Here is a 12301-nt window from a genome sequence, read left to right on the forward strand (position 1 = left end):
GGTAATAATGCAAATATTTTGTTCTTACGGCACATACAGCTCTCAACAGCAAATCTAATCCGCAACACGATTCTAATCCACATTTGATTTTTTTCAGCCCTCTGAAACTGTAAGAAGGATGGGGATTAGATTTTAAAATATGTGGTAGGTATAGATGTTGTAAGATACTGAAATGCATGTTTTAATGTTACCATATAAGCAGAGTTCTAAAAAGTATTCAGATATTATTCTTGAGTGAAAGTCTAAAGTACTTTATCAAATTTCTACTTTCACTGAAGTAAGAAGTATTTAAGTCAAAAATAAACTGAGTAAAAATAAAAAGTATCTGCTTTCAAAATTACTCAAGTACCAAAGTTAAAAGTATGTTTTATATTAATGCGAAGGTGCAAGGCTTTGTCTAGAGAACATAATATACAGTATTCATTCTATGTTTAAAGAACACTAACACAATACTTTTGCTACAGGAATGCACTACAGAATAATTAATAATACAAATGAAATAATAATGCCTTTGATCAGAACATAACTGCATTCAGTGTTATGGTGATGACCTGAAGTGATATACTGGTTAGTATGAATATGACCTACACTGTGCTTCCCCTATGGGAATACACAGCAGCAGTAGATAACCTGTTCCAGGGAGAAGAATAATAAAGTACAATGCAAAAATAAGAATACAAAATTAAGTGAACAGCTTATGTCTGTATTATTTGAATTACATACTACATAAAAACTGAGTGAAAATCGACACAGATTGGATTTATTATTCTTCAGTAAAGATGAAGTTGAGAAATGCAATTATTACGTCAAATAGTAATACAACAATTTCAGAATTGTTGTTTATTTTAATAATAATTCTCTTAAGAAAGTCATGGTTTCCTTTCCTCATTTTGTTTGCCAATTTTATTTTTAAAGTACCTGCTCAAGCACTCATATACATTATAGAACAAACTACAATTAAACTCAAGGCATATCATTAACTCTCTAACATAACCAGATGTATACCAGTTGGTTGTCTCATAATATATACTAGCTATCCCCTGCAGCTTCACCCTCATAATACTGAAAACAGGACAGTGAGGAGAGCCCTGACCAGCTATCTACTCATAACGTCACACTCCCCCCTCCCCTTGGTCCGCAGCCTCTGTAGCGTGAATATATCGCTCCTGCAAGTGAACTATGATTCTTAGGGCAATGAGAGAATTTGCAGAATCAACCGGAATGTTCAAGCAAATTATAGAAAAAAAAATGATCTAAATCTGTTAAGTAGTTCTCTCGTTTGCTAACTAAGCGGAGTTAAGGTTATGCCCTGAGGCAGATGCAAGAGTGAGAAGGGCCCTGCCCCCCTCCCTGCAGCCTGATGAACGTCTCTTGGATTCGCGCTAATAAATCTGTACCGCAAGCGAACTATGATACTTAGCGCATTGAGAAAGTCGCAAAATCAACAGAATATTCAAGCAAATTATAGAAAAAAACACGATCTAAATAAGTAGTTCTCTTGTGAAAAGCGGACAGACATACGAATGGAAATACGAAAATACGAAATTTTTAAAACCGTTTCTTAGTGCCAAGGGTAACCTACATTCCAAATTTCAAGTCCTCATGGTTCAGTAGATCTCGTGATGAGTGAGTCAGTGGTATTTGGCTTTTATCTAAACTAGTAAAAGGCAAAGCCCTCACTGACTGACTGACTGACTGCCTCACTCACTCACTCACTCATCACTAATTCTCCAACTTCCCGTGTAGGTAGAAGGCTCATTCCTTACAGCTTACTTACAAAAGTTGGTCAGGTTTCATTTCGAAATTCTACGAGTAATGGTCATAACTAGAACGTATTTTCGTCCATATACTGTAGTAGACTGCAGCTCGATAGCCATGGGAGGCGGAGTTTCATATTAAAGCATTTAACCAATCACATTTCAGCCGTCATTTGTTGCCACGCAGAGAGAATAGACTGCAACTCGATAGCCGTGGGAGGGGGGGTTTCGTATTAACATTTAACCAATCACATTTCAGCCATCATTTGTTGTCAGGCAGAGAGGCTTTCACAATCCGTTGTGCAGGCACTCTAACACAGAATAATTGTCGAGTAACCTGTTGCTTCAACCAATCAGATTTTGAGTTGGTGTCAGTTGGGCCCTCTAGCAGGCGTACGGCAACATCACTGTATTCAGACCCATTGACTGGATAGAAGCCGATATGATACGAGGCCACTGAACGCACCGCAAACGCTCCGAGCGAAAGATCGTCGCATGCACTACGGCCAACTCCATGGCAGGATTCTGGACAATATTATTAGCCAGACACAGACCAGATTTCAAGACCACGAAAACCTGATGTTTGTCACGCTCCTCGAGCCCCAGAAGTTTCGGGAATACAAGAAAAATTTCATGCATGCAGCCTTCTCCACTTTAACACAAGAGCCACGGAGTGCTTTTTGATCTGTCTCGGCTAAAAACAGAACTGACTGTAATGTATGCCATGGATGATTTTGCAGGAAAATCTCCCACTGATCTCCTTGAATTCCTTCATTAGAAAAATCTGAATGAGAGCATGGGGCAGCTGTTCACATTGGTATATTTGGCAGTGAGCATTCCCGTGTACACTACTTCTGTCGAGCGGACATTTTCAGCCCTAAAGCAAATTCAGACTTGTGCCAGAAATAACATAGGGCGAGTTCGCCTTTCAGCATTAGCTTCGATGGCAATAGAAAGTGAGATTTTGATGAAACTGAAGCGCACAGATAATGAGTATGACAGAGTAATTGAACTGTTTTTGAGGAAAGAGAGGAGGATGGATTTTGTTTACAAATAATCTGAATTTTTGGTGAGTAAAATGTTGCGATTTTCCTAAATAATATTGCAAGTTTATGAGTTATTATTGATGTTTTTGTTATGTGTGTCATGGCTGTGGCTGCAGTAGAAAGGAACTTGTTCATCCCTGGTTTAATAATAAATTATAAATTAATTAATAAATTAATATTTAATAATAATTAATGAATTAATAAATAATAAGGTATTTATTGTGGCTACAAGAGTTATCTTATATATATATATATATATATATATATATATATATATATATATATACCCGATCTACATACTGTCAAATAAATGAACCACACGCCGTGGCGCAACACGAGAGGCTTCACCTCTAGCACTGACGTCCAAGGTTCAATTCCTGAGAGGGAGTTCAGTGAGTGTGTACGCCTGATGAGCCCAGAATTAGGGTGAAACACGTGCTGTGTATTGTTTGCATTATTTGAGAGTAAAACTATTTCAATATATATCTATACTAATAAAAGGCAAAGCCCTCACTCACTCACTCACTCACTCACTCACTCACTGACTCACCACTAATTCTCCAACTTCCCGTGTGGGTGGAAGGCTGAAATTTGGCAGGTTCATTCCTTACAGCTTCCTTACAAAAGTTGGGCAGGTTTTATATCGAAATTCTACGCGTAATGGTCATAACTGGAAGCAGTTTTCTCCATTTACTGTAATGGAGATGAGCTTCAACGCCGTGGGGGCGGAGTTTCGTGTGACATCATCACGCCTCCCACGTAATCACGCAGTACATAGAAAACCAGGAAGACCTCAAAAAAGCGCTGAAGAAAACATGCATTATATAATTGAGAAGGCAGCGAAACAATAAGAAGCGAGCGAGTGACATATACAACCATATTCATGAGTTCTGCTACTGGAAACAAAGCACGATGTAAACCTACACTTTAAATTAAGTTCATAGACAGGCTGCGCTGGCGTTTGTAATTTAGTGCCTGCCCATATAAGGCCGTCCGTCAGCGGCAATCCAATAGCAAACTGCCACGGGTAAATATTCACGGGTGAAGGACTGTGCTTATGGAGAGGAAGATGAGATGGTCAGGGTGGTGTTTGACACAAACTCAGCGAAACTGCGAGAGAAAGTTTTAAGTGCCAGGACTAAGGTAACATTAAATAAAGCTATGGACATAGCACGAGATGGCACCAGCACAGCTGGGAACCTTCGATGCATGTACACCGAGCGGCTCACGTGAACTGACGCAGTGCACAGATAAAAGGCAACAGTTCCAAGAGCGCTGAACAAAAACCGAATTACACAATTGAAAAGGCAGCAAAAAATATGAAGCGTCTGATAAGCACATTCATAAATCCAGCTACTGCGGAAACAAAGCACACGGTGGAAAAAGTCAATGTCCCGCTAAAGGAAGACAGTGTAAAAAACCCGTGCATGCAGTGTGTCAGGTCTCAGATAAAGAAGAAGACGAGCTGTTTATTGATGCAGTAAGAAACGAATCGATGAATGAAACCTGTCATCTTTACAACGATTGACAAACACGGAATGTAACTTGAACACAACACATCCTACAAATACGAACCTGATTGAAAGAAATAATGATAATCAAATCCTTGATGACAGCAACACTCAGTAACACTCACAAAACAAATACTGTATATTGACAGTCATGTTACGTTATTTTTAAAATGTTCCCTTTTCTTTTCTACCTTTTTAACACACTACTTCTCGCTGCGACGCGGGTATATATATATATATATATATATATATATATATATATCCCGCTCTACATACTCGAATAATGGATACTTTATTCGCCATCAATGATTGTTTTGGTAAAGCCATACTCAGTGTATTCATTAGATGAGCGGTAAAAAGTAAGAGCGAGGGAGGATGACTCATTGAGGCATGCAGGCTGTAGTCTTGGCGTCAACTCTATCTGAATTGCGATCACATTTGAAAAACATATCTTTTCAAGTTCTATTTAGTCCATATGTGTCAAACTCAAGGGCGCGGGCCACATCCGCCCGTGTAATTATATCCGCCCCGAGATCATTTTATATACTGTATTATTGTTATTAAAGCCGGGTATATGAAGCGCTGGTAACACAATAAACTACAGATCCCATAATGCAGCGCTTCAGCTGCCTTGCATCAGGGTAACCTGAATGCAATTCAGAAGATACAGAAAACAGCATAATTAAATAAGAATCTGACACTTCAGCGGACGTTTTAACCCGTGCACAATCACAAAGTGATTTCAAGTGAAGCTGCTTTTATGGGAGACACAAATGCACCAGTTCACCTTGCCCCACTTTCCCTGTTGCCAAGTACTGTTAAACCAAGTCGTCACTACGGTGTTCCCAAATACGCACTTTGCTGATAAACTGAGCGCACTGCGCACTGAGTTTGCACGGCGCTTTGGTGACTTTGATGAACAAAAAAAGTCCGTCTACATGCAGCTCGAACCTTGTGCATGTTTGGTAGCACATATCTGTGTGAGAAGCTCTTCTCAGTGATAAAGACTAACAAAACAGCACACAGGAGTCGCCTCACTGATGAGCACCTGCAATCCATCCTGAGAATCTCCACAACACAGAACCTCACAGCAAACAGAAACGAACCTGTGGCCAAAAAGATGCCAGGCGTCCAGCTCTAAAATGACATATGAGCAAAGACAACTGAATGATTTGATTTGTTATTGCACGTAAGAGCGGAGTCAACCGTTTTAACAAACAGCGTATTGCACTGATACGAAATAGCTGTGTGTGTATATATGTAGATATGTATGTATATGTATATATATGTTTATATATGTGTGTGTATGTATGTATATATATATATATGTGTGTGTATATATGTAGATATATATGTATGTATATATGTGTATATGTATAGATATGTATATATATATATATGTTTATGTGTGTGTGTGTAAATATATATATATATGACAACAACACTCATCACTCACAACAGTGACAAAACAATTACATTGACAATCAGGTTACGTTATTTTCAAAATGTTTCCTTTTCTTTTCATTGCTTCTTTAACACACTACTTCTCCGCTGCGAAGCGCGGGTATTTTGCTAGTATATATATATATATCTCAGCGCTTCCCGATTCATTTTATCCTCGCACCCTCTTGGTTTGAGAAGAAGTATGAAAAAATATGAGGTTAACGCAGAAAAACAGATCATCAATTGAAGCTTTATGAATAATGGATAGTTTATTCGCCATTAATAATTGTTTTGCTAAAGCCATACTCATTCTAATCCTCCTTCCATTTTCTAATTTTTTCCAGACTAGCCATGATTAAATGAACTGTAAAAAAGTAAGAGCGAAGCGAGGGTGACTTACTCAGGCAGGCGACAGCTCATTAGCTCGCAGGCTCGATGTAGTGCGCGTCAAGTCGATCTAAATTGCGCAATCAGATTCGAACAAATATATCTTTTCAAGTTCTATTTGGATATAAGTAGGTTCTATTTAGTCAACAGAAATATCTTTGGTAGGAATGTAAGTTGAATATATATATATATATATGTGTGTATACATATATATATATATATATATAGATCAAGAGGTCTCTATTCTTTAAATATAAAACAGAAGAATTGCTGTGGTTGTTAGCAAAGGTGAAAAAACAAAGTTGTTTAAATATTTGGCAAAATTTTTTAATGTCAAAACCAATGACAACGTTGAAACATCAAAATTAGAAAATTTTCCTAAGTTTGCTGGTATTTTTTTTTTTTAGCAAACATTGACAAATGGTGGGACAGGACAGTTAAAGACCAATTACAATTTTTCCAAATCAAACAAAAATTTTCCTATAAAAGATACTATAACATTGTGTTGAATTGTGGAGTATTTATTTAGTTTGAAAAACTTAAAAAGATATTTATTTTTTTCTATATCTAAGAGAATTTACAGTATTATTGTAATAAGAAAGGCACATGAGAATACACAGTTAAGGATCTCAAAGATTTAAGCCTGTAATATCAATGGAAGTCCCTCTGTCTTCAAATGTTACTGTATAAAGGACAATAAAAAGTTTTGTTAAAAATAAGTATCCTATACTGTATACTTAAAATTTGCTGTTTGTTTTAATTACCAAAAGATCTTGTTTTCTTCAAGGTTTTCATTTACTTTTTATGTGATGTTTTAAAATTAGTTGGTAAATAAAGAAAATGATTATTCTTGAATTTTCAAATAACGCTTGACATGCTACTTTTTTAATTAGTACTTCCAACTAATTGGAAAATCACTTTAGAAAGCTGTTTTTTTTTTTTTGTTTTTTTTTTAAACAGAATGAATCACAACAGCTTTGAACTCTGCCTAGTCGGTAGCCTACTGTTTGACCTTTGGCAAACAGTTACATCCGCTTATGATTTCTTCACATCCAGCAGTGAACTTGAGTGCTCCTATATAAATGAGTCTGCTTTTCATTAAAGAAAAAACTTATATAATATTTACCCCCTATTTGGATAGTGACTTATGCTTAAAAGATAACAGCGGTGTGTCTGAGCTATCTAGGTGACTTGAAACCATAAAACTTGATTACTGTTTTAGCTGGTCTATAAAACACCATTCTATATTAGCTAAAGTAAGCAATTTCTGCTCCACATGTGTGTAAAGCTGCAGCTTGAGATAATAATTTATTTTGTTTTCTTTATATTTGTAGGTATAAAGGATGTGATTTATATGTCTGACAAATACCATGATACTCCAGAAATGGCAGCATCCAGACGTTTGTTTGACTTGGCTGGGATTGAGTACAAGTAAGTTTCCATAAGGTTTTGAATGTAATGGGTTTTGAATGTTGCTCTGAAAGTACTTTTTCAAACCCTAAGTCTTTCAGTGATTCTGCTGGTAAGAAGTTTGCGTTCGTTAAAGCGAACCAGGAACCCCAAATGTTCCTGGAATGTGAATTATATTGTGGCCTTTCAAACAAAGTCAAATGTTTGGAGTGAATATTATCATTAAATTTACTAAATGTCATACACTGTATTTGTCTGCTGCAGTGGGCTGGCGCCCTGCCCGGGGTTTTTTTCCTGCCTTGTGCCCAGTGTTGGCTAGGATTAGCAACAGCAGACCCCCGTGACCCTGTAGTTAGGATATAACGGGTTGGGTAATGGATGGATGCATTTGTCTGTACAGCTAACATTTTGATTAGTTTGCACAATTTTAATAAAAACAAGACCTGTTTTAGAAAACCAGCACAATACAATGCAAAACTCTTAAATTAATAATTCATTGAAATATAAATGTAGCAAGTTAATATACAGCATAATTAAAACCCTTCCTTTTTCCATACATTGACACTACCATGAGAAGGCTATTAATAGATTAACTGAACTCTATTTTGCTCTTTCAGTGTTTTGCTAATTTTTCTCAGTATGACAATAAATATGTCAGCTTATAGTGTATCTCTGTCCTTGATGGTCATGTTCTCAATGGCATAGCAGTCATGTGGAGTAGGCAGGAAATCCCACAGGCCTGCGAGCCAGGTGGGGGGTGGAGCCCTAAACACCTTCCTTTCTTTTGATAAAAATTTGCACCATTTCACATTAGCAATCCATGCATCATGCATCCATGCACATGATCAGGATCCGTAAACTGGCAATTTGAAAGAGTATGGTTTTAAACTGTTGGATCAATGACAACTCTAAAAGCTGCTGTTATTGCTTATATGGCTTGAAACTGTACACTTTCAAATTGCTGGTCACAATCCTGTAGCTGGGTAGCAGCAGAAGTGGCTTGACAGCAAGTTTATGTGTCTGTATCGCTTGTAGCCTCTGAAACTGTATGATAAATTCTGTTCATGTGTTTGCACCATCCAGCACTGTTTTAAGCAGTGTTGGGGGTAACGTGTTAAAAGCAACATTTTTTATGTAGTCAGATTACTTTTTAAAGTAACAATGCATAATGCAATAATTATTTTATTGAAATAAAAATACCAGTTACTTTTTTGTGTTACTGTGTTACTTTTTTTCAAACCTTAAAAGGAACTTTTAATACCGTCTGACCTGAAATTAGAACATTAGAACAACCAAGGCGAGAACAGGCCATTCAGCCCAACAAAGCACACCATTCCTGTTTACCCAATTCTTCTAAAATAACATCAAGTCTAGTTTTGAAAGTCCCTAAAGTCTTACTGTCTACCACACTACTTTGTATCCTATTCCATGTGTCTATGGTTCTCCATGTAAAGAAAAACTTGTAATGTTTGTGCAAAATTTACCCTTAATAAATTTCTGTGTCCCCTTGTTCTTGTTGAACTGATTTTAAAATATCAGTCTTGATCCACTGTACTAATTCCTTTATAATTTTAAACACTTTGATCATGACTCCTCTTAATCTTCTTTTCCTTAAGCTGAAAAGGCTCAGTTCTTTTAATCTTTCCTCATAATGCATCCAATAACCCTGGAATCAGCCTAGTAGCCCTTTTCTGGAAATTTTCTAGCGCTGCTGCTGCAGCTGTGTAATTTCACTTTAAAGATGGCTGAGGCTGGCCACAAGCTTCAACGTATTGCCTAAGAATTGGAATTCTTAGAAATGCAGACTCAACAGGTCCTTGCCAGATGAAAGCATCTCAGGGATCAGAAAGGTTGCCTCTTACAGACTTTGTTGATGTCCGGGGTCGATTCATCTACCTCTACTACTCGTCGTGCTCCTTGTACCCTGGCCGAGTCAGCTTTACATTTGCTCCTGCTTCAGATGACAATAACGACAGAACCTGGAAACAATTATAACAGAAGAAGGGACCCAAGTTCAAGTCATCTCCACCACAACTATCTCCACTCCCCTGTTTTTCCTGCAAACAGGGGTGACATGATCGTTATAGGAGACTCGATCATGTGCTCCCTGAACTTGTGTTTACCCAACCATTAAATGTGTGTATCATGTTTCCCAGGAACATGAGTTAAAGATGTAGAAAGAAGAGCCCAACAGTCCTTGAGAAGCATAAGAACAGGACTACTGGGACAATTGTAATCCATGCTGGCGTCAACAACAATTGTTATTGACATTTGGAGTTCTGAAGGTGAACATCATGTCCCTCATTCAGGCTACAAAGGATAGAAGCCCAGCTGCGAGAATCATTGTATCAGGTCCACTTCTAATGCTTTATGAAATACAGTAAAAGTTAGACCTCTTGTAAGGTTACAAGATGCTGAAAAATTAGTTCATGCCTTTGTTTGTAGTTGTCTGGATTACTGTAATGCACTTCTAAAAGGACTACCTAAGAAAGACATCAGTTGCAATTAGTGCAGAATGCAGCAGCTAGAATCGTGAGAAGAAAATCTGAACACATCTTGCCGTTTTTTAGCATCATTACATTGGTTACCCATATCATTTAGACTTGATTTTAAACCAAGAACACTCTCTGGGAGGCAGGCCTATCATTGCCAAAGTCTACAATCAAAGGAAGACTTCAGTAAGAGTAAAGTAAATACAGAGAGCTTACCACAAGGTGCAGACCATTGGTAATCCTTGGGCAAAGGAAGGACAGATAAGACGTTGCCAGAAAATATTTTTTTAAAAACAGGTCAGTTTTGGAACAGTTTTCTTTGGAGAAATTAAATTAAGATCAGAATGATGGATACCAAAGAATATAGAAAGAAAAGGAATGGGTCATAATATGTAGCATACCACGTCGTGTGTGAAACATAGTGGAGGCAGTGTTATGGCATGGGCATGCATAACTGTCAATGGTGTTTATTGATGATATGACTGGTGACAGAAGTTGCTGAATGAATTCTGAAGTGTACAGGGCTATACAGTCTGCTTAGATTTAGACAACTACTGCAAATCTGATAGGATGCTGCTTCACAGTACAGAAGGAGAGTCAGCCAAAATATACCATGACAGTAAACCAAGAGCTTTTTAAGTCATAGAAATGGAATATTTTTCAATGACCAAGTCAATCAACTGACGTCAAATCAATTGGACATGCATTTCACTTGCTGAAGGTAGAAGGCAGAAAGTCCAATGAACAAGCAGCATCAGAAGACAACTGCACTAAAGGCCTGGCAAAACATCACTAGGGTGGAAACCCAGCACTTGGAGAAGGCCATGGGATGACTGCAAATGATTTTCTGTCAAGTATTGAAAATGATAGTTATATTCATGTATCACTGTCCTACTACTTACAGACCTAACTGTATGCCTTGGGTGGCACATTACCATGTTTTTCAACAAGTTGATTTCAACTAAGAAGAAAATTTGTGACAGGAGACATCCTTGTCTGACTCTGGTGTTTAACAGTGAATGACACTGACAGGACTGCAGGTAGTATCTTTGTCCAGGCTTTGGATTATTTTTGCAGTCTTCTAAGGGATGTTGTTGTGCAGGGCTCTTCAAATAGCGGCCCATAAAAAAAATTATCTAGCCCATTAAAATGCATTTATCATCGCAGATCAACTTGTTTCTTCGCGCCAATGCATAGAATTCAAATTCCCCGAATAGAAAGCGGCTTGTTCTCTTTGCCCCTACCTTTGCGGTCACACCAGGTTTAGATGCCTCGAAGCTTTACTAGGAGCCATGATTCCACTGCTCCTGTTTTCAAACTAACAGATATCTACAACTATGTCTTTCTCAATCTTAAAAAAGAGTCTGTGTAGAATAGATTATGAGAAAAAGTAAGAAAATGTTTACTGACTCAGAGATTGTGAAACAATTCATGTTAGCTACTATGGAGGAGGCAGTGACAGAGAAGAAAGTAAGAAAGAGCCCAACTTCATCCATTTATTTGAAGAGTTGAAGTACTAGCAAGTGATGTTTTCAGAACCCTTTTAAAGATTGAAAAAGGACAATGTAATGTTGCTAGCTGTTGATGAGTTCACAGATGGTGGTGACATTGCACAACTATGTCTCCATTTGAGATTTTTCGATGAGAAGTGCTTCCCCAAGGACTTTTCAGTCTAATTCCACTGGAGGGACAGACAACAGCGGAAATTCAAATTATTTTATCTTTTAATGAAAAACGGATTAAATTTACAACGAATAAACCTGCTAGTAATAGTTTGGCGCCCTTTCCATGGCAGGAAGGTTGCAAGGTCTGTCAGCCCGCCTGGCTGAACTTGCACCGCAGATGAACTCTTTACATTGCCTGATACATCAAAGCATTCTGCACACAAAACTCAACGTTGAGTTAAAAAAACACAATAGAAAGTGTTCTGTTGATGATCAATTTCATCAGAGCAACTTCGAGCCTACAACACCGCTTGTTTCACGAAATCCTGTCTGATATGTCAGCCGAGCACAATGATTTACTTGTGCATAATGATGTTAGGTGGCTAAGTAATGGCAGTGCACTTAAACAGGTTTGTGAAGGCAGGAAATTGTTGCTTTTCTATGCAGCTGTCATCTTAAGAAGACAGAGGCATTTATATCCAAAATGCTAGATGAGAAGTTCATGGCAGAAGTGTTCTTCCTGAATTATATTTTCCAACATTTAAGAGGACTTAATCTTGGTTTGCAAGGAAAGGACAAAACAGTCAGCAG

General features: G+C 37.7%; 1 protein-coding gene across 1 annotated transcript in view; it reads left to right on the plus strand.

Moving 5' to 3' along the window:
* dctd (dCMP deaminase) overlaps positions 1–12301 on the plus strand; it is a 300948-nt gene that overhangs the window by 259652 nt on the left and 28995 nt on the right. The window contains exon 5 of the mRNA XM_039751047.1: positions 7479–7575. Coding sequence (XP_039606981.1) covers positions 7479–7575 — 97 coding nt within the window. The remainder of the gene's footprint in view (positions 1–7478; positions 7576–12301) is intronic.

This window comes from Polypterus senegalus, chromosome 4, assembly GCF_016835505.1.
Source record: "Polypterus senegalus isolate Bchr_013 chromosome 4, ASM1683550v1, whole genome shotgun sequence".
NCBI lineage: Eukaryota > Metazoa > Chordata > Cladistia > Polypteriformes > Polypteridae > Polypterus > Polypterus senegalus.